This window comes from Achroia grisella, unplaced genomic scaffold, assembly GCF_030625045.1.
Source record: "Achroia grisella isolate CSIRO2021 unplaced genomic scaffold, CSIRO_AGI_Agris_v1 utg4646, whole genome shotgun sequence".
NCBI lineage: Eukaryota > Metazoa > Arthropoda > Insecta > Lepidoptera > Pyralidae > Achroia > Achroia grisella.
In genome coordinates, this window is record NW_026712876.1 from 189,778 (window position 1) to 213,557 (window position 23,780).

At 33.5% G+C, this 23,780-nt stretch overlaps 3 protein-coding genes across 8 annotated transcripts; 2 read left to right on the forward strand and 1 right to left on the reverse strand.

Annotated features, from left to right (window-relative positions):
- Nucleotides 1-466: 466 nt before the first annotated feature.
- LOC131845401 (exostosin-1) lies at nucleotides 467-9,167 on the forward strand. 2 transcript variants are annotated; one of them, XM_059194463.1, is made up of 8 exons: nucleotides 467-1,531; nucleotides 2,300-2,501; nucleotides 2,776-2,895; nucleotides 2,977-3,294; nucleotides 3,841-3,962; nucleotides 4,213-4,393; nucleotides 7,629-7,873; nucleotides 8,127-9,167. In XM_059194463.1, exons 1-8 carry the CDS (start codon nucleotides 666-668, stop codon nucleotides 8,305-8,307), a joined length of 2,235 nt encoding a protein of 744 aa, XP_059050446.1. In that variant the 5' UTR covers nucleotides 467-665; the 3' UTR covers nucleotides 8,308-9,167. The 2 variants fall into 2 exon arrangements, with proteins under 2 accessions (XP_059050446.1, XP_059050447.1); XM_059194464.1 differs by lacking the exons at nucleotides 7,629-7,873; nucleotides 8,127-9,167 and adding an exon at nucleotides 4,830-5,126.
- A 1,375-nt stretch (nucleotides 9,168-10,542) lies between these two features.
- LOC131845399 (uncharacterized) lies at nucleotides 10,543-16,533 on the forward strand. Of its 4 annotated transcripts, none has more exons than XM_059194461.1 (7): nucleotides 10,544-10,860; nucleotides 13,606-13,729; nucleotides 13,840-13,951; nucleotides 14,952-15,077; nucleotides 15,532-15,603; nucleotides 16,151-16,291; nucleotides 16,434-16,533. In XM_059194461.1, exons 3-7 carry the CDS (start codon nucleotides 13,871-13,873, stop codon nucleotides 16,515-16,517), a joined length of 504 nt encoding a protein of 167 aa, XP_059050444.1. In that variant the 5' UTR covers nucleotides 10,544-10,860; nucleotides 13,606-13,729; nucleotides 13,840-13,870; the 3' UTR covers nucleotides 16,518-16,533. The 4 variants fall into 4 exon arrangements, with proteins under 4 accessions (XP_059050442.1, XP_059050444.1, XP_059050441.1 ...); XM_059194458.1 differs by having other exon boundaries at nucleotides 10,544-10,846; XM_059194460.1 differs by lacking the exon at nucleotides 10,544-10,860 and adding an exon at nucleotides 11,021-11,128.
- A 290-nt stretch (nucleotides 16,534-16,823) lies between these two features.
- Nucleotides 16,824-23,780, reverse strand: LOC131845398 (leucine--tRNA ligase, mitochondrial). Of its 2 annotated transcripts, XR_009357632.1 has the most exons (7): nucleotides 23,525-23,780; nucleotides 22,986-23,435; nucleotides 20,991-22,341; nucleotides 20,151-20,389; nucleotides 19,451-19,690; nucleotides 17,345-18,040; nucleotides 16,824-16,911 (listed from the first exon to the last, which is right to left on the reverse strand). XR_009357632.1 is itself a non-coding variant. In XM_059194457.1 (6 exons), the coding sequence occupies exons 1-6, from the start codon at nucleotides 23,624-23,626 to the stop codon at nucleotides 17,795-17,797; spliced, it is 2,628 nt and encodes an 875-aa protein (XP_059050440.1). In that variant the 5' UTR covers nucleotides 23,627-23,780; the 3' UTR covers nucleotides 16,987-17,794. The 2 variants fall into 2 exon arrangements, 1 of the variants encoding a protein (XP_059050440.1); XM_059194457.1 differs by lacking the exon at nucleotides 16,824-16,911 and having other exon boundaries at nucleotides 16,987-18,040.

Sequence of the window (23,780 nt, forward strand, 5' to 3'; positions counted from 1 at the left end):
TACCTGGTACCTGCCAAAGGAACCACGATCCAGGTTTCATATTTGGGGATCGTTCTTACCTGTGTTGGGGACACACATACAAGAACTTTCACGTTTATTAAAATGACGTATGTCTGGCAGTCGTGGGCTCTTGCTCTAATACCCATTATATTTAAACTAATGTTTCAATATTGTCTCTGAGTGTAAAAACGTATGTGGGCTATTTAATCAAGTATTGGCATTTTTTAACTAAAAATGTTTATTAAAATAAAGATGTAAAAAAGATAAATGTTTATTAAACATCCATAATTATCGACATTCCTAAATCATAATTCAAGGCTAAAAAAATTATATCACAATTTGTATAAATTACAAATACAAATTGAAGACAATGGCTGTATAAGCAGAGTCACTTTGCCCTTCCGTGAAAACGTTACAACCGTAAAAAAAAATTACAAATACAAATTTACTAATATTTTTTGAGTCATACAGAATAAAACTTTGTTATTGTAATAAGAATAGTAAGAATTACAAAATTTTTAAAACAGTAGCTGAAATTTGTCTATTTTCTTTATATTATAAGTATTTTTATAAATTAAGAGGAATTTATTAATTTCTGTGGAATTCAGTTAATTTTAGATTTTTTTGCAATGTATTTTTAATAGTTTTGAGTGGTATTAGCTGAGATGCAAGCTAAAAAACGATATATTCTACTTATTTTATCGTGTTCATTTTTATTATATTGTTACTTTTCCGGACATCCATTAAAATCAGAATTAATTCAGAATAGTCGCCGGGACCAATTACCGTCATTTGCTTCAAATAAAGAATTATCAGAAGCACCTTCTCATCTTCAAAGGCAACCCGATTCTATTGCCAAACCATGTCGTATGGAAACTTGTTTCGATTTTTCCAAATGTGAAGGAAGTGATCCAAAAATATATGTGTACCCGACAGAAGGGCCGATAAGCACATCATATCGTAAGGTATTGTCAGTATTACGAGAATCACGATATGCTACAAAAGACCCAACCAAAGCCTGCTTATTTCTGCCAGCAGTAGATACATTGGATGCAGACCCTTTATCACCAGAACATGTTTCTGATGTAGAATCACGATTGTTACATTTACCATATTGGAAGAATGGCCGAAACCATCTTATTTTTAATTTATATGCTGGTACGTGGCCTGATTATGCAGAAGGGGCTCTAGGTTTTGATCCTGGGGAAGCTATTATGGCTCGAGCAAGTGCATCTGAAACAATTTTTCGTGATGGATTTGATATATCACTGCCATTATTTCACAAAGAGCATCCAGAACGTGGTGGAGTACCTCCTGCTGCTACAGCTAATCCATTCCCAGCACCACGACAACACCTGTTGGCTTTTAAAGGAAAACGTTATGTTCATGGTATAGGCAGTGAAACAAGAAATTCCCTGTGGCATTTACATGATGGCAATAATCTTATTTTAGTCACTACTTGTCGTCATGGTAAATCTTGGAAAGACTTGAGAGACGAAAGATGTGATGAAGATAATCGTGAATATGATAAGTAAGATTTTTATATTCTTGGGAAACCAAAACCAAAGGAAACAAAAATTTTAGTTATAAGGAAGTCAACTCTTCACTAGTCTCTTCTTGATATCTAATATTCTCATTCTTTTTTAATTTGACACAGTACTTTCTAAGTAGAAGATAATAAGTTGCTTTTTTATCTGGGATTATATTTGTTAATTTACAAAACAGACTGAATACTTCTTACTTGCGTATAGTTAATAGAATAAGTAAATTGTTGTAGGAAAAGGTATAAGTAATGGAAACCAAATGACATTTTGAATCTGCCTATTAATGAATAATTACTTATATGGCAAACATACATTGCATACTAGCTGACCTGGCAAACATTAAATTAAGACTTTAAAAAATAGGGGTTGATAATAGATCGGTGAAAATTTTGAGTGAGAGACATCCTCTTTAGATAGAATACTAAGGAGGATGTCTCTCTCAAAATTTTCACGGATCTATTATCACCCCCAATTTTTTTAAAACCTTACCATTCAAGTAGCATGCAATAGATTTACCATGCAAGAGCTGGATATATCATCTGGGAGAGAAAGTCTTAGAAATCTAAGTCCCAGGAACAGCTTGAAGTTTCCTTCTCTTAATTATTTTTGGAAATTATATACATAAAAAAGACATGATACAGTCAATCATACTCATAAATACTAATATTTGTACCAGTAAAGAATCAAATTCGTGACCATCGGAAGGTCTAGTTTTCTATAAATATAGTAAAAGTAGTTATTCTATTTTGTTCTAGATTTGATTATGAGCAGTTATTGGCAAATTCAACATTTTGTTTAGTAGCGCGTGGTCGTCGCCTTGGTTCATATCGATTTCTTGAAGCACTAGCAGCAGGTTGTATCCCTGTTTTGCTAAGTAATGGGTGGCGGCTTCCATTTGACGAACGTATAGATTGGCGTCGCGCTGTAATATGGGCAGATGAACGTCTGCTGTTACAGGTATCACTTGATGTTTGATATTATCTACCCACTTAGAAAAGGATTAATTGTGACTGTCTATTATGTTTTCTGTTGTGCTGTATTTTCGATAATTCTGAAACAATTTTAGTGATTATTTTTAAATTCCCAGAACTCATCAAATGACTTAAAAGTGATATACTAACATTGTAACAACAGCACTTTCTTAATTATTATTACTATAACTAAAATGTTACGATAGTTAAATATTGAAAAAGTTACTTAAGTTGAATAGTACAACTGTATTTTGTTGTAGGTACCAGAGCTAGTCCGTTCAGTGTCATCTGAACGTGTACTTGCACTAAGACAACAAACACAGCTATTATGGGAGCAGTATTTTTCTTCCATCGAAAAAATTGTGTTTACTACAGTAGAGGTAACAGTATTACAACTTGAGATACTAATACTATTTTATGCAAGTTTTTATATGATTTTTATGAAAATATTTTATATACAGATATTACTGGAGCGTATTTTGGCACATAGATCCTCAAGACAACGTGAAGCTCTAATTTGGAATGCTACACCTGGAGCTCTGGCAACCCTAGCCACTTATGGAGATTCCCGTGCACATTACCCCATTGCAGCTCCAGCTCCACCCGCACCACCCGCGTCCCCCGCGCCGCCCGCTCCTCTCCCCGCGCCCGAAGTACCACTTACCTCTCCCCCGCCTACACCCGGTAATACATTTACAGCTCTACTGTATGTTCAGGCCACATCACCAGCTTTACACAAATTACTTGCAAATATCGCCAGCAGCGAGTTTTGTGAAAAGGTGTGTAAATATTTAGAGCTATGTAATATTAATTGCGTAAAAATAGATTTAGTTAATAATTGTTGACGAATATTGACGACAGCAAATTTTCTACAAAACTTTAAAAAACAATATCTCTAATTCTCCACTTTTTAGGATAAATGTTCTTGCAGATATGTTGTTTGATGCTTATTTCTTATTATAGTTTATTGCGTATATTTTTCATCTTGAGACAACAACTTGTTTTGAATTAATTTCATGTCTCATATTGTGTTTGTGATCACATTATAAATTGAAAATTTATATTAAATTCAAGCTCAGATAAGAATTTTTCACGGTTGTTTACAATTATATGAACAGAATACTCATTTCTACTACTTTAGAAAATCAAAATTTATTATAATGTTTTTATATGTTTATCAGAATACTTATTGATTAACATATTGAGAACATTATAATAAATAAAAATAATATTTGTATAGATTTATATTTGACATAATTTTAGTTATATCAAAAGTTTTAAATTTTTATTCTGCATTTTTGTACGTATAACTCTGTAATATTCAGGTGGTATTAGTATGGGACAGCGAGCGTGCAGCGCCTTCATTAAAATCATTAGCGCGCTTAGCTGGAGATACACGAGATGCCTTGCCTGTACTGGTCATAGATGCCACCACTCACTACCCTGGGTAATAACGTATATTGATTATATTATGTAGGCCCTTCATTGTTCTTAGAAGTAAGATGAATGCAAAATTATAAAGCGAGCTATTATTATGTATGTCATCACAGTAACATCTAGTAGCCTATATGTTAATTGATATAATAGGTAAGAAAAACAGTGAAAGAAATATATCAGTTTTTATTTTATTTACTGCTAGACGAAACAGATGGGCATTCCTTATCTAACATCCTTATATGTATGTTGCCTTGTTTTAGTGAGGGAGTGTCTGCTAGATGGCAACCATTGTGGGCGGTGTCTACTGCTGCAGTGTTTTCTTTGGACGGTGATGCGCCACTGCTGGCGGAGGAATTAGATTTTGCATTTCGCGTTTGGCAATACTTCCCAGAACGCATTGTTGGCTACCCAGCACGCACGCATTATTGGGATGAAGCCAAGGTATGGTATTAGGCGGTGATTTGCATTTCTATTAACTTAGGTACATAGTTTTAAAACGAGGAGTCATATTTATGTTCATTTTTATTATTTATATATATGTATAATAAAAAATGATTTTTTGAAGTATTACTACACTTAAAATACATTTACTACCGTGACTACGTCCAAAATTAATTTAGAATTTTGTTACTTTGCACAACACTAGACCCCAATCAGCTGTCCGGGCCATGGACATCATAATGCCTAAAAATAACACAAATTTACTGGAATAAAAGACCTCTTCATATTGCTCCTGGTATTTTTATTGCATTTTGGGTTCCGGACAAATAACAAATAAAAAATATTTTTTAATTCCAAGTTGCAGTCACACCAAAGATATATTGACAGGCAAACCATTCCATTAAGTAACTGGCCAGTAAATAGATTTTTTTTTCAGAATATTTGTCACATTGCGATTGCCTATGCCGCCTACTGAGATTTTTTTAAAGGATTATAATGGAATATAACCCACATTACAATTACTACATCATAATAGTAGTCTACTCTGGACAGAACTTTACTCCGATGGCTGGATACCCTTAGTACTCCAAGGGCATCTTATTCTACCCTTGGATTAATATTCGATTCAGCAGTAGATAGCCAATAATGAGTTATGTTGCGCTGAACTGTGAGATAGCGCGATTTAAAGCGTATCTTGTATTTAAATAAATGAAAAAACACTGGACAATTAACATAGCACCATCTAGTCCCACGGTAAGCAGGGCTTGTGTTATGACGACCTCGGTGGTCTAGCGGTCTAGTCTACCGCTTTACGACCGATGGTCGCGGGTTCGATTCCTCGCACGGCACAAACATTTGTATTCATGAGTATGATTGTTTGTATCGGTCTGGGTATTTTCTATGTATAATATGTATGTATTTACAAAAAAAAAATGTATTTGTATCAGTTGTCTAGGACCCATAACACAAGCTTTAGCTAGCTTAATTTGGGTCTAGATGGCGCTGTGTGAATTGTCCTGAGATTATTATTATTATTATTATTATTAATGAACTGATACAAATACTTAGTTTTTTTTTCTAAATACATACATAATATACATAGAAAATACCTAAATCGATACAAACAATTACACTCATGAATACAAATATTTGCACCGTGCGAGGAATCGAACCCGTGACCATTGTAAGTAAAGCACACCGCTAAAGCACCGAGGCCGTCGATTTAATATTTATTATGACACCGACAAACCAGCGTCCACACGGTCAACCTGTAGTTGATACGGACACTTGATTAATTTACGCTTAATTCTACTGCAGAACAAAGACTTCTTCCGCTAATGAATGATGCCAGTTCGATTTGCACTCATTACAAATACATAAATCATATTCAAAAGTACTAGGAACTCATGACAACGACGATCATCACTTTGACTAAGGTTTTGTAAAATTAAAACGGAACTCTAAGCTCTAATTTGGGGAGATCCTGGAAAAGGGTAAAATGAACCACTGCGTGTACTGATTTAGCAAACGGAAAATGTATGTTTATAGTTTTAATTTTTGAGGTAGCGAATTTGTTTTCGTGAATAATTATTAGATGATTGACAACAATAATTGGGATATGGGGGAAGGGATTGTTAATAAAGGGTAACAGTATGTTGCTAAAAATTTACCACATTTCCAGGGATGTCCCCCTTTAGGTCGACCTCCACGTGGTCCCCCCCCTGGAAATCGTCAATCGTCGGTACATGATTCTATTATCATCCATTAAAGAAAGAAAAGACTATTGGAATATCGCAAAAAAGAAAAAAAAACTACATTGTGGTCAAGTACTTGTCTACAAATTAAAAATAATATCACAAGTTAAACACCTAATTATTCATTAATGCTAAGAATTAACATTATTAAGACAACTGTACTTTTCATTTATTAACACAAAACAATTTTTTACGGATTGGGTCAGCAAGTACGGTCTTCCCCGTACCAGGCGAACAGGAATTGTAATAACTAATGCGCAATATTTATTTCTTCAGTCGCTCTCGCTACGTCGTTACGTCAACTTGTTTTTGTTTTGTGTTAAAATTCTTTTAAAAATAATGTAAGTAATATTGAATATTACGTATTTATTAATATAATACTTTGTAGCACCTGTGGATGTTAATTTATGTGATGCGCGTGAGTGTACCGTCGGGGTTTTTTTCGCCGGCAGATTTCTTTTTGTGGGGACACATAATGTGTAATGAAGTGTACAATATCAGAGGAAATGATGGTGTACTCGTATCAGATGCTGCATAATATGCGGAGCTCCATATACAAGCATACAGCCTTACATATGGCAGCAGGGGTAGGCCTTTGAACTCTTACTATAAAACGTAGGTAAGTGAATCTGCTTACCTACTTACTAACATTAATTGGCAATAATCCATACACAGAGTAATAAATAAGTAAAGTTTGCGAGACATAGTTTTGTATGGCACGTAGAGCCCTCGCCACGTGCCATACAAAACGATGTCTCGCAACTAGGGGCGCAAGAGAGCGTAGGAGTTAGAGCGCGTTAAAGGACTGACATTGAATTCACGATGATGATAATGACCGCTAATGTTGGGACCCGTTTATTTTGATGTAACATTAAATTAGTTAAAGAAAAAAAAAATTGTTTAAAGTATTATATTTGATCAGAAAATATGCATAAAGGGTTTATATAACTAACTGTATCCGATCCCTTTGGCTTGATATACCCTTTCCGTTACACCCTGTATATTATTAAGGAGTTCTAACTGCAGATTCGCTTTTATTAATTAAACTATAGGTATATACATATATATACATACTGAGAGCACATTGCTATTGACCGCTAGATTTTGTGTACCATTATGTATAAAGTATAAAAATTAGAAACTTTTTTAAGTACTGAAGTTGACTTCTTAAAAAGTTCATGTGGTTACCACCATCTTACCTATATCAGCCGCTAAGTCGCTTGCTTTGTAGACTGTGGTTCGGTTGAAGGGAAAGGAAGGAGAAAGTATCGAAATTTCAGGATAAGAGCGCCACTTCTTTGATCATCGGTATCACGGGCGTCATATAATAACATGACGTAGTGCTTTTCTCTTGTTAGTTTGTATATTTCTTTTTTACTATGCTTCTATGAAAACCTCTAAGTGGTTTCTCTGTTTCAATCATTTTTATTATTGGTTAGTCTTGGTTTTAATTAATAAATAATCTACGTGCGGTCCCGCAGGGCGCGTGGGGTTACAGCAGCAAGTGGGGCGGCGCGTACTCGATGGTGCTGCCGGGCGCGGCGCTAGTGCACCGCGGCACGCTGGCGTTGTACGCGGCGGCCGCGCCTGCGCTGCGGCTGCACGTGCGGCGCGCGCGGAACTGCGAGGACATCCTCCTCAACTGCCTCGTGGCACATCTCACGCGCCGCCCGCCGCTCAAGCTTGCGCAGCGGCGCCGCTACAAGGCCCCGCACCACAAGTACAGGTCCGCTACCTAACCTATCCCGCTACTACACACACCTAGCGACTTTGGCATTATTTGTGAACTAGCTAGAATAGCTTAGAATCCAATAAATTTTATTTAATTTGTTACTGATATATAGTTACTTATATATTTATATTTATGTACTAACTATATGTCATACAGGATTTATATCTTTACAAATAATTAGATAGAAAATATTGGAGTGGACAATTATTTATATAGGAAAACATAAAGAGCCGATTAATTGTTGCAGGACGTCTTGGAGTGATCCGGAACATTTCGTTCAACGACAATCGTGTCTCAACACGTTCGCCACAGCCTGGGGTTATATGCCGCTGATGAGATCTGTTCTCCGTCTCGACCCTATTCTTTTCAAAGATTCCGTTTCTACACTTAGAAAAAAATACCGCAAAATGGAATTGGTTACTTCTTAATATTAAAACTAATTGAAAATAGATGTAATAAATTAATTGATTAAATATGATTATGAGGTCAGTTGACGAACTACGAATATTTTTGAGAATTTAAACACTGCGTTTCGAAGAAGATCGGGCAGCGCATAACACCAAACAGAAAGTTCACGAATTAGTTTGAATCACGATTCAAATACCTGTACAATACATTCACGGTTTTTTCGTTCGTTCCGAGCTTCATAATTTCTGATGATATGGATAGGTTTTGAGGATAAGTGAGACTGTCGCTTTATACATGTCATATTGCAAGATAGCATTAATGAGGTTTTACTGTACAATTCTAAATAGTTGGGAGAGTCCCACATTACTGTACCTAATGCTCGATATGTACAAGCGTAAATGTATTTTTCCTGTACCTACTGGTAATTAATTAAATATATGTAGGTACATATGGTTACTTACAGTTAACAAAGTCATTGTATACAAATAACGACCTTTTTCAGAAAAGAAACTCGATTGAAGATGGCCTCTTCTCTTATGCCCGACTACAGACTACTAGTTTAACTCTAAGATCGTAAAAGATCTGTTGATGTTGATGGTGCGTATTTTTACTAGTAATGAAATGATTCACCATTTTGAATTCGATTAGTAGTAATGGGTATATAATTAACAAATTATCTGATCATCCCAGAAAGTTGATGACCTAGGTACAAACCTCTTTTGGAATTTCATAATAACAACATTTTGCACATTTTTACTGAAATTGAAATTGTGACTAGGTTTACTTTAGAGACGAATTTCTTAGCGTTACTTGGATTCACCGTGCGATACCGGGTCCATCGTGCGGCAGAGAGAACCCCGGTGTAGGTTTAAGGGACCCCTTTAACGACATACGGTCAACACTCGCCTTCACCGCTCTTTTTTCTATTGGCATATAACATTTATTACTGTATGTGTGTGTTTTAATTTTTAAAGATTAATATTCTCCATTCAGTCCTTTAAACATTAAGGTTAGTTATCAATAGAAGCATGTACTTTTTCCATGGGAATATTCTTCACTGCCAATATTATGAATTGCTTTAGGGACTCCAAATTAGCATGGCGTTTAGAGCAAGCCTCTCTTCTCTCTTAAACTGATTATAAATCATAATCGAGCCCATTATATCGGGACTAGATGACAGCCAGTCTACAGCTTTGATTAAGTTCGGAAAGTTCGTTTTATGATCTGGATGGGACTTGCTGAAAGGACCATTCTTGATAATGAAACATGATGTTGTTAAGGGACTTACCCACCTCCTCAAGAATGGTCAGTGAACGGCCAAATTTTTTTCTGTCACAAACAGAGGTTTCATTGTACCTATCAATAGCCCTTTACACAAACATTCAACTAATGCCAAGCGGGTGGAGAGAGTTTTGGCTCCATACCTACTTTGTGTAATCTAATCGCAGCGATTTTGTTTTCCATTTTAATATCACTAAAATATTTGATAAACTATTGGCGCGGAAGTCAGAAAACACAATGAACATTCATAAAAGAATGACAGATTCCAAATTCAAATGTAATATTTTGTTTATTTTTAATTGTAACAGTGTTTATGGGCAAATTGTGTAAAGGCATATGACTGTTTAATATGTTAAATTTATTAATGTAATAATATTATTAGTGTAATAATTAGGTCGACTATACTCATTTCTTAAATGACTGATTATTTTAATATCTGTTTCTGTTTATTGTTATTTGTGGTAAATGAGAATTATATAAACATGTAAATACCAAATGCATGTTTTTTTTTCTAATATGAATATTTAAAGGTGCACCCGCCGACGCTAAAGGTATTCGCTGGCAGGATGACATGAGATCATATCAGTGCCCATTGTGTCAAATTTATGAGGTATTTATCATGATGGTTTCCAGGGAAAACCGCGTGGATGTCAAACCTGACATTGTACATTGCTAGCAATGAGGTCAACAACATTACTAACAATCCCCTTCCCCCCTACCACATACATGTCTAATTGTTTATTTAATAACCAAGACCTACTATAAAAACTACAAATTCATATTAATTATTACCAAATTAAGGTTAAGTATACAACGTGTCTCCTTTTCATCAACAAGGTAGTGTGAAATAACCTGCGCTAGAATAATGAAATTATATCTTATTCCTACTGCTTACCCAGTGGAATTAAAAAGGCTGATTACTATGATGGCAAAATTTCTTGATTGATTACACAAAATCGTTACAGTAACGTAAAATCAAGATGTTATACATTATGCTAATAGGAAACATAAGCTAATTGCATACCTACCTTAATGGGTGTACGACTGGTTCGTCGAACTGCATTGAATTGGTAGGCAACATTGCATAAGTAGAACGCAAGCTGACATAACGAAGACTTCGTAATCACCTCCAGTACGGCCTTGGCCCGCTTGGTACCGCCCCGACGCGCGACGCTGACACGCTCCCTTGTAAACATTACTTAGCCAGACCACAGTGCTAGAGTCAACCGTGTGAACAAGAGTGCCTATATACATATTACACGAAGTTATTCATTTTAGGTAAACCACACATTGTAAATATCAGGCCAGTTTTTATTTTTAAAGGCAAATGTACTTGTGCTGTGTAATATAAGATGCAACCAGTGTTAGCTTACAATATAAATTTCCAAAACACACGATTATCAAGGATATAGTATGGGGCATACTTACGTATATTTATATACGTAAATTTTGTGCATAATTAAGTGTGTAGGATTGCTTTATATTAATTTTGACAGTTTGTGCTACTTAAGCCTAGTGAAGTTATTATTTTGTGCGTGTATTTGGGCATGAAGTGTTACGGTAATTGTTCACACAATATTTTTTTGTGGTATCTATCTCCAAAACTAGTGCTGCGTACGACAATGTACTAAGATTGTACTACTACAAGCATTATGGTAGGAATGTAGGTAGATATTGCAGATACATCTAATACATTGCATAAGATCTATAAATACTTAATACTCGATTAACACATCACTATACTCTACACCATCCAATATCAAAGAAAGGTTCTCCAGTTGTGACCCCGTACAGGCAAACACAGGTTGACCTCATATAGCCTTATGTATACGGCGCGATAAATCAGATCGTAGGATAGCAGTAGATTATTGAGATAGTAAATAATCTTAAGATTGTTGTGTCCTTTTAATTACTGTGTATATATATATGTACGTAATCTTCCTATGTGACTATATTGGGAAACTGTAATGCTATATAAATAAATCATATACAGGTTTATCCCACTTATTTAATATTGAAAATTTGTCTCGAGTAATTTCTCTGGCACTTTGGCCTTTATAATCACAGAGTCATGTCGATGAAGTGGCGATATTTGTATAAAAAATTCAAAGTTGTTATTGTTGAAACATAAGTACAATATTTGACGACCTTGGTTTTTAACACACCGCCTTGCATGCTTTGTATGATCGTTGGTTCGATTCTCGCAAAAATACAATCATTTATATTCATGAGTATGCAAATTATAATCTGAGTGTTCTGTATGTATATATTTTTTTTGTGGATAATAATGGAATGGTGCACCCGCCTGCGCTAACGGTTTACGCTGGCGGGGCACCAGTGGAGGATGATAAGATGAGCATGAGGTCATGTCAGTTAGCCCATCGTGACAAATTCACCAAGAATTTATCACGATGGTTTCCAGGGGGAACCACGAGGAGGTCAACCTGACATGGTACTTTGCTAGCAATGGGGTCAACAGTCCACATTACTAACAATCCCCTTCCCCCCTCTGTATGTATATTACGTATATATAGTATTTATTACAGAAAATTTTATTTATTTCTATGTATTGTACAAAAAGCCACAGTACAGTTACAGTTACAGCTTAGTTTGGGTCTAGATGTAAGTAAAATAATAATAGTAGTAAAATAACATACATTTTAAGTAGTACATATAATAAAATAATCCCAAATGTAGATTCAATCTGTCATAGCCAATTGAATTACAATAACCGTAAAAATTAATAGGTATGTAGAGCCTCTACTTTGTCTTTAACACTTTATGTTATCTACATAAAGTGTTTTTCAATTTGAGTTAGTTCAATTTCTATTGTATCAAATTGTATCTACATAAAGTACGTGCTTATTAATATTTAATCGCTTAATGTATTTATGTATATGCTTAGGTCGTTATGTATTTATATAGTCATATATATTTGCTTTAATATATTTAGTATAGTATCGTTTTATATATGTATTATAATATATAGATTTAGTAACTGTATTTAGTAATATTCTATTTGTGTATTTAGAACTCTTGTACTACCATTATCCGCTAAATATGTTGTTTTTTAGTATATAGTAAAAAAGTGTATATAAGTGCAATAAAGAATATAATAAAATTAATTAATTGAAGGTTCATTCCATACATGAAAAAACATTAATGACAAAAATTTATAGCAAGATTAGCATGCACAAAATAATTATTATTTTAACGTCACTAATCTAACGGAAATGTCTAACAACAAATAGATATAAGTAGTAACGTAAGCCTATACACTTGAATAGCACAGACATCAACATGTAACTTCAATAATATACAAAACCATACCCGAAAAAATGCGATATCAAAAAAATCGTAACGTTGTGACAGACGGACGGATAAAGTCGTGTTTTGTTTTAATTTTATGGTTTAGAACTCTAGACCGTGTCCAGTTTCAAACGAATGTTGAACGCTACCCAGGCATTATATCTATACAAAAAAAATCTTTAAAGATTAAATTATTAATATTTTATATGTAACTGAAATGGTAAACAAACTGCCGACCCACCTAATGGAAAATAGTAATCAGCGTTTATATATTTATATTAAAAGCGGCAATTTGTACATATCTATTACGTACTCTAAATACGTCGTGATAAAACTTTTCATCTAATTACTGAGCTCTATATTACCCCGCAAACGTAAATGTTAGCGGGAAGCGAATAAAAATTTCTAAAGTTCCTGTCACAGTAAGGTAAATTAAATAAAACTCGTTTTTAACTTCAAGAAATAAGGAAATCCGCAAGTATGAAACGTGTCTTTAGTAAATATAAACTTCCTAAAACGTAATAGCGAACATAATTATGTATGAGCATATGAATGTACCTGTATCGACGTATCAAAGACAATGACACTCAGACCTATGGTTTGGAAATTTTATCTGAGTAAAACCTATTCTTACCTATCAAATTTCCAAACCATAGGTCTGAGTGTCATCGTACTTCCACTTAAATTTCATAAATACTAATATAAAAATAAAATATTTACCTTTACAGATTATAGGAGAATACAAAGCACTTCATATTTCATGTGTATAACCCAAAGACCACTGGTTTCTTGGAGGTGCAACATTTTAGACTATCGATTGTGATAAAGGATCTGAAATTCTCTATTTTTACAGTATGTATTCATATTAATGGATAATGAATAGGTAGGTACCTACACATACTTGGTAGGTACCGCGAAGGTGTTATATGTACAGTTGTTGACTAAATTATCAATCAATTTAGAAAATTGAGCTGCCAATAGTCTTTAACGAGAATGGTGATGTCCCATCACAGCATCGCGTTAGCTGCGCTCGTGATCATTGCAATTATTGCGCCTCACTTCACTGCACACCCAGTAAGTAGTACATAATTAACGAGTAATAAATATTTTGCCAATTGAATGAAGCTAAAAACTTCTTTGATAACTCATCAAAGAAGTTTTTAGATGAGTTCTATGTTAGTAGTTATTGGATATAGTACCAATTGTACGTAGGTATAATACGACTTTTTAATTGATGATAATGGAAAGGATGATAAGTTGAGCATGAGGTTAGCTTAGTTAGCCTATTGGCAAATTCATAGGAATTTATCACGATGGTTTCTAGGGGGAAGCGCATTGAGGTCAATCTGACTTGGTACAATGCTAGCTATGGGGTTATTAGTCCTCGTTACTAATCTCCTTCCCTCTTGCAATGCATGATTACTGCAGCTACGTTTCCGTCGGCTTCCAGTCGAGTATTTTAAAATGAGCGCAAACGGTGCCTGCGAATTTAACAGTTAAGAGATGAGTCGTGTGCACAAAATTCCATACCTGATTTCGCAAAAACCTAACTATATCCTTTTCATTGTCGCTGATTTATATGTTATTCTATTTTTCTATACTTTCTTGAGTTATAGCACCTACTATATAGAGTATCTAAAAATATTTAGGTACTTACCTACCTTTAAGACTACGGTACCACATGGCCCACTTGGCCAAGAAAGTCCGGTGGCTTACCCACCGGGACTTATCGCATTTGATTTCGAGTCGCCATTGCTGGAACCACCAGGTCGCATTAGCTATCTACGGCGATTCCGGTGGGTTAAGTAGGTATGTAGGTGGTAGCTAGATGACATGGGTATTGAAATAAAGTCACAAAAGTATAGGTAACAAAATATACTGAATGTATCTAATCTACGTCATTTAGAACCATCGCTTTTTTTCATCAAATAATCTATACTTTTTCATTCAATATTTTCTATATATATATATATAGGTATGTACGTTTACTTATTAATCATGTTTGTATTGTAAATTAGAAGTACCTAATAAAGGTTTTAATAAATATTTTAATTGCGATTTTATTTCCTTTCAGCCGTCTGCTGACAAAGCAATAGATAAAGATCGATTATATAGACAAACAGCAGTAAAGTCAGGTAAAAATGTAGCAAACACACCAAAGTGGGGATTTTTTGGTACAATATTCCACTTAATCTTAGAGGTAAGTACATAATTTATTATCCGAAGAAAATATTACAAGAAAAGCTAAGTGAATAAAGTATACATATAGTAACATATGTAATTGTGTCCATTTAATAAAATTAGTATCTTAAACGCCTTTAATATTTAATTTAGTTATACTAGACACTTATGATATGCCAACATAATCCACCTCCTCAGACATATTTGATTTGGTATCGGTGTTATCATCACCAATGTCAGTCGAGGTTTATTATGTTTTTTTACGACCTTTAGGAGTCAGGCAGCAAACTTCTAGATCACTATACTAAAGATAGAAGTGAAACATGTCGACACATCTACTACGTAATAACCTGCCTAATACAATTCTAAATGATGCGTATTTACTGCTTTTTTAAACCATGTTACGTAATATTGTTTAAACATATGCTATATGTACCTCGGTATTCATATATGGTAATTTTATATGATTGCAGCAAATCAACGATACGAAGAGTGCTTACAATCAAATATCGGATTTAGTAAATAATCAATTTACTGACGACAATGTAAGTAACTATTCTATATCACTGTTATTCTATATCACCTTCTACATCTATAGGATCTGCAGTTGTCGCATTTTTAAAGTTTCTCATATATATAATATGAACTTCAAAGAACATTTAAAAATAACCCAAAGTAGTCGTTTAGATCTTCAATTATCTAGGAAATAATAAGACTGGAACGTATTATTATCGTCGATGATTAATGATGTTATTTACTTTTTTATGTTAGTTAAAAATAGCACAATTGTTATAACTTATCTTGAACCGACATGAGAGAGCGAGAATCCTCAAAAATTTACGTCGTACCTATATGCAAACCGGAACGGTTTGTTTGTGTATGTTTAAAGTACAAAACAGGATATGGAGGCATGAGGTGTCCTCTAACTACCTACCACGAGCATGTTGTGATGTTGATAGTGCCCTCGTATAGTCGACGGTCTGCCGCTTACCATTAGGTTGGCCACCATGACTACGATTGTACCCATCCTATAAAAATTCACATGACACTCATATTTATAGTATTGGAAGGATAATAAATATTTTATTATAGACTATAACCGTCTCACCGGATACAGTTAATGGAACTACGCAAGCACCGAAAATTTCTCGCTCTGAATTTCTGAATATACTAGAACGTAATCTAAAAGGGTTGGTTCGTCTCAGAAATCTGGAATGGCGGGAAGCCAGAAAAGTAAGTTGGTGTATGTCATTATTTATTTCATTAAATTTCAATCTGGCTGGCTATAATTTAACGTAATTTAAGAATGGTATGAATCATATGAATAAATTTTCATTGTATATATAGAAGTAATTTAATAAAAAAATATTTTCAGGATACAATGACTAATCTACGACAATACAAAGATGAGATATTTAGAGGGAAAACAAATACAAAAGAAAAAAAAAGAGAAAACTAGATTCGATATGAAGAGGTATTGATATTCCGCATGGTACGATAAATTGGAAAGTCTTAGTTAAATGTACCGAACAGCTAGCATGAAGTACATATAAAATAAATTATACAAAAAGTGGTTTGTGTTTTTTTTGTAACTCAGTGTACCCACTCATGCTAGAATACTATGTTACAATAGTGCTGGCTATAATACAAATATACTATTGGAAATATGGAAGCCTTTCATGAAGATGATACAGATAGCCCTTATTCTTTTATAGGCGTTAAAATTAGAATCTAATATAAGAAATGAATAGATATTACAAGCTCTGATATATTTAAGCGTAAAAGTAACCAAAGGAGTATATTAAATACACACCAAACTGTACCTCTTTCACCAAGAACAACAAAGCGGTGATCTGAAAAGATTTTTTTATACTAAATTGATCACGATAATAAAAAATAGTAACAAGACGTGTATTTATGCATATTGTATGTATGACAGAAAAAATTGATATAACATTTTAGTTTGTACAAAATATGTTATTTATAGTAAATTCTATATGGATATCCAATCACTAGGTACATTATATTCATTACATAAATTATACAACCAAGTTACAGATATAAGGCAGCTTTAGGATTAATTAAAAATATATTGAACAGGAATAATTGTTTATTGTTTCATTTATATTATTCATTATACATTCACTTCACTTCTTGTTCTTTGTATATCAGTTAATGTTTCGGTGCCTCTTCTTGCAAAATTATAATAAATATTATTTTCGTATCGGTTGGCTTAGTGAAACTTTTTAAAATTGTTACTACTTTCATGGAAATTTGTGTACGTACCTAATTTTACACAGTCTATCAGATGTCAGGGATGTCTATCAGAGCTAGTAGCCGTCTTTGACATTCATATAAAATATGTTGAGTCATTATTTATTAATTTAAATAGCTACTTTAAATATACCAGTACATATATGGTTTCCATTAGATAACACGTAATTTATTCCTAGAGCATTTAGTTTATGGAGTAAGGATAGAATTAATTACTGTTTATTATATAGACAGTGTGATAGTCTAATGTCTTTATATGAATCATGATAGAATCCATAGACTATAATAGACCTCAATGCGTTGAGACGTAATAAACTAGTGCATTGTGTCATTATTTCATACCGACTTATTATTTTACGACGACCGACGGGTTATTGGCAGCAATTTCTAGAAATTATCATAAAGCGTCGCTATCAGACTCTCTAATCTTTGTTATACAAGATGATACGTAGTATTTTTTTTTTAATTTGCTTGGGCATTTGCAACTTCGTTATTATCTTCCTTGGTCTGCTTTACTTGTTTTTTTGTAAATATGTGCAATATAGCCCTACAACCTGGATATAATTCATATTTAGTTCTTAGTATTCCATTCTTTGTTCTTCTTGATATAGCAGTTTGATCCAACATTATTTTTAACCCTTGTTCCGAGCTTAGGTTATCAAGTTCTGTAGCTTTAATTTTCAGATCACATCTATCTGCCCCATCAACCTATAAATTTAAAATGATTTATTAATGTAGTACAATCGACACTTAATCGTATGTCCGTGCAATAAAATTACTGTGTCTATGTTCAGAGACCTTGCGTCTCCTTGTTAACACGCTCCTTGCTATCGCGCTTGGATAGACCCAAGGAACAATGTAGGAAGCAACCTACCTGTACCTGTACATTCAACCATCCTATAATGCGGTACTCATACACCGCGGTTTCCGTTCAACAGCATACCATAAGTTCCTTCCGCGCAGCCTATGTATGACTAGTAACAATCGAAACCGATGTGAACCAAGTGAGGAAGACATATTGCCCATAACACATTAAATACCGCATGCCCACCGATGGGTCACTCCGCAACGAAAGTAAATTTATTTAAAAAATATAATACAACAAACAAATAATTGCACTAAAAATATGTTTAAAAAATAATATACGCATTTAACAATAAAAAATGTGGGTCTCTATGTGAGATTTTTCAATGCGTTCTTCAATGTTTGAAAAGAAGACGGCGACTCATATCTGACAGCGAGGATGGAGGTTGAAAGATTACCTAATTTTACAAAAGTCTTCATTGTGTTTTTTGGAAAACTTAGTTTCTTAGTCGTTTAGTTCAGTTTTCGTTTAATGTTTTTATATCATATTATGATGTGATTTGTACTAATTCTAAGTTTCCTATAGCGCGTTTTCCATACAACGGGGTGGACAGTTTCCATAGAACACGCTAAGAATTAGCTTCGTTTGTTCGGTTAAATCCAAGTTTCTTATAACTTCTGTTTCCGTATAACGCGGTACGCACTCACCGCATTATAGGAGGGTTGACTCTATTTCCAAGTGAAATTTTGCCGTAAATACATTCCGTTCTCTTCGGCTTACTCTATTATTACTACTATTAGCAAATTTTTCATTATATTTTAATTTTTTTTTGTTTCTTCATACCAATGAGCTAAAGAGAATTTTTTTATTTTGTGAAAATGTAGTTTTACAGTTACGTTTATATAGGTATATTAAAATAACCTTGTTTAAAAAATCTAGACTACTGTGAAATGTGAAACGATATCAACATTTCATACTGCTTTATCCTATAGCTACTGCTTTATCTTATATATTGTACAAAATATCAGTCCATCCGGGAGTTCCGAGTGCCATGTGCGCTCGCCCTCTAATGTCCGATGACGCTATAAAGGCCAGCAGCGGCCAACAGCATTAGAGTAGTTCGAAAAAAAAGCATGTCTAAATCCATAAGCACTTTTAACAAAGACAACAAGATGTATGGTACATTTTCCAAAAAAATTGTTTCTAGTTGTTTTTATGTAAACTTAACATACAACCAATTCGCCTCGTCACGATTTTATTATAAGTAAAAACATACGTTATAATATTATACCTACTGAATATTTAAAGCTCACCTTGCATAAAAAGGATAATTTGTAGTTATCATCAACTCTTGGCCATTTTTGTTCAAGTACATTTTTATTCCAGTTAATAACATTATTTCTTATTCCAGATTTTCTATTAGGAGCTGATATGAAGCCCGCCCAGAGTTCTGAACAGAAATGTGGCATGACTGGTGCCAACATAATAATTAGGCATGCCAATGCCTTTTCGAATTCTTCACTGTTGCTTATAAATTCACATGGTAAATTATTCTAAAAAATATTATGCACATTGTAAATATATAATTTACATACTACCTCTATTTAGCTCATTTCAAGCAACTTGCTTGCAGTTTCGGTTGAAGGGCAAGATTGAGCCTGTAACTTACAGGATATGGTGGCATAACATCTTAATCCTCCGGACTGGCAACACATGAGTTGTGGGCTGACGTCAGGAATTGCATTACAGTTAAAGCACTATGTATATAACGTCGTCATATAACATGAATATAGGCGACGGTTACCACAAAACGTTATTTGGGCCGTCTGCTTGGAAACCAATTAAATTACACAAAAAAATCTATTATCTTTGTATATACATATAATGTGCAATAATTTTTTATTGCTCACTACATATACAAAAAGAACTAAAATCTATAATTATTATCAATTCACTAAATTTTATCTATGACATTCCCATAATTTATTTTATATGTAAATTCTGAATACACACTCTTAATGTATTTGTTAAACCTTGCAATCTTGAAATGCCGACACTGAGTTTGTGGGTGTGTTGGAAATGATAAGTGCAGGTTGCAATAAAGTAATTTTTCGAGTCCCATATTTTTGATTCTAGTTTTGTATATTCTTCATCACTCAAGTTATTTTCTATGGAAGTATTATTTCGGTGTTTGAGAAAATCTCTTATGGTAATCCACAGCCGATTTTGCCAGTTTAAAACTCCTGGTAATGCTGTAATTTACAATAAACAATTATATTATTAAGTAGTAGTTCTTTGTTTTATATAAATGGAATAGTAAAGCAGTACATGGGACACCTGATGGAAAGTGGCAACGGCCATCTATGTTGAGCTAATGTAACTACAGTGGACCCGCGGTAATCCGGCCCCCCTTGTAATCCGACATTGTCTATTATTTGTTATTGAATATTACTTTGACAATATACTTCAGAGTGCATATACATACATACATATATAACATAGAATCTTATCACTGGATCTGTAATTTGTCGGATTACAAGATACTCTTTTGTAAAAAATTCTGGACTATAAGCAGAGGACCCTTAAGCAGCACTCTATAATCCGACAAATACGATGGTCCGACACTGCCCTGCAAAACGTTTGTCGGATAACCGGGGGTCCACTGTATGTATATAATATAAAGAATCATCATTGGATCTATAATTTGTCGGATTACAAGGTACCCTTATGTAAAAAAAATCGGACTATAAGGGGTCTTAGGCAGTACTCTATAATCCGACAAATTCGATAGTCCGACACTGCCCTGCAAAATTATTGTCGGACTACCGGGGGTCCACTGTATATGTTACTCACTTGCATCTGACCAATTCCTGTTTGTAGCTGGAGGAACATCTGCCAATATAAGAAGCCTAGTTGTGTCACATCCATAATTTGATAATAATCTTTCAGGATTTTCTCCATTGAACTTCGATTTACTCATTTTTTCCCATTGCATTTCTACTGGTTCTCCAGATTGTCTTTCTTTATATTCTTTTCCAATCTTTTCAACATTCTCAGGATGTAAATATTTTCCTGTTGATTTTAATTTATATGACTGCCCCATAACCATTCCTTGTACAAGAAGTTTCTTGAAGGGTTCTGCTGTTGGTGTCCATCCAAGTGAATGTAAAAAATAACTCATAAATCTAGCATAATACAAATGTAGTACGGCATGTTCTTTACCCCCGACATAAATATTAACAGGCATCTTAGTATTTATCTTTTCCTTATCAAATGGTTCCATTTCATTGTGTGAATCTAAAAATCGGTAATAATACCAAGATGAATCTACAAATGTATCCATGGTATCAGTTTCTCTTTTAGCATCACAGTGACATTTTGGACATTTACAGTTAACCCAGTCATTTAACTTAGTCAATGTTTGACTGCCATACTCTGAAGATTCAATATGTGGCAATTTAACAGGAAGTTCTGTATATGGTACAGGTACAGTACCACATTTATCACAATGTATTATTGGTATAGGTGTACCCCAATATCTTTGCCTAGATATTAGCCAATCTTTAAGATTTGAATTTACAAAATAGCCACCCACATTCTTTTTTTGTGCTATACCTATAACTTTTTGATTATCACTTTCAAAGTCTATTTCATTGTCATTTTTATTGACTGATATATTTAGGGATGTAGCTAATTTAAAATCATCTTGATTTGTTGCTGGTGAGGCTATATAGACATCTCTTCCAATTGGATAATTCACTTTGTCTGTTATGTAAATTGGTAGATCAGTACCAGTAATAGGATTGAAACAAAATAAAATATTTGTGTCTGCATCTGTCGCTTCCTGAAGTATAATGTTATTTTTACTCATTGTTAAAAATTGGCCATGCAGAAATCTATAGGGCTCATGTGTCCAAACATCAAATTTTTTAACTTTGTTTCCTATTTTTATTGTAAATGATACTACAATTCCATCACATTCTCCTATCCAGTGCTTTTGCAAATTGATAATGTCTTTCCAGTTCTCTAAGTAATCACTATCCAATCCATCATACAATTGTTTGGCATATTTTGTAGTTTTAATAAACCATTGAGTCAGAGTTTTGGATTCAACTTTTGCTCCTGATCTCCAAGAAAATCCAGAGTCATCTACTTGTTCATCAGCTAAAACTGTTTTGTCCATAGGATCCCAGTTCACTTTTGCCTGTCAACAGTACAGTAATAATTAGTTATTTTTTTGTAACCTGTACTTAATAATATTATCCAATACATTTCATTTCAAGTTATAAGATATACAAACTAATTACTTCATCTGTTTGTCATCAGGTGAGATGCCTTACAAGTAATCTTAATTATATACATAAGTATATTATTAGTAATCTTAAGTATATATAAATAAAATTGGAGTGTCTGAAGGCTTTAAATAATGGTATATAATATGATTAAAATGATGAGACACAATTAGTATGCTATAAGTATAAAAATGTGTAAGAACAAAGTTGTAAAAAAAAATTAAAATAGAATTTTATCTGAGAGAAGTATTTAAAAGTACTTATATCTTAATTATATTTTACAAATACAATAAAAAGTTTTGATAAAAATATGTGCAATTAAATGATAATTACAAAAATTGGCAATGTCAGGACTCATGATGATACAACATATAGATGTCAATATGTAAACCTATATCAATTTCTGACTAACTATTTTACCATTATGGATTAAAAATTAATTCGAGAAATATTAATATTCTTAGTGTTCTACACATTATTAACAATATACAGAGGCTCTCACTACACCTTCTGGAGTTACATTTATATTGTGAGAATGTATTATTATTATACCAACCTTACTTTGGTATGCCAGTCCCTTTTCAAATAATTTCAAAAATATGTATTGTGTCCATTTATAGTACTGAGGCTCACATGTGGATATTTCTCGACTCCAATCAAAATTTAAGCCTAATTGCAGCAGTTGTTTCCTCATTGAATTGATATTTGCATTTGTCCACTTATGAGGTGCAATATTACGTTCTATGGCTGCATTTTCAGCTGGTAAACCAAAAGCATCCCAACCAATCGGATGAATAACATTTTTACCATTCATTGCATAAAATCTAGCAATTGTATCTGATATTGAATAAACTCTTACATGTCCCATGTGCAAATTTCCAGATGGATAGGGGAACATTGGTAATATGTAATAACAATTGTGTACATCATTATTATTATTATTAAATACAATCTTAGACCAGTGTCTTTCAATTTTTAGTTTAATTTCTGTAGATATATCCTGTTGCTGTAAATATAAGTACAATTTAATATTTAGACTAAACAGAAATCCTACGTTGTGTCATGAATTTACGGACTATGAAGTTGTAACCTCACCCATAGGCATAAACTGCTTCGTTTTCTAATTGATGACTTTGTAATTGGTATTAATGTAAAACATTTTGAATTTATAACTCTTACTCTTTTAATTAAAGACATTTTAATATCAATACTGGTCTAAAGCTATATATAAATGATAGTACAGTATTTTTTTATATTAATTGAGGAGAGTTGTAAATATTTAAACATTATTTATACAAGTTATTATGTAAAGAGTTCTTATATAGCTTCTAACCGCAAAGTTTTAAGCAAA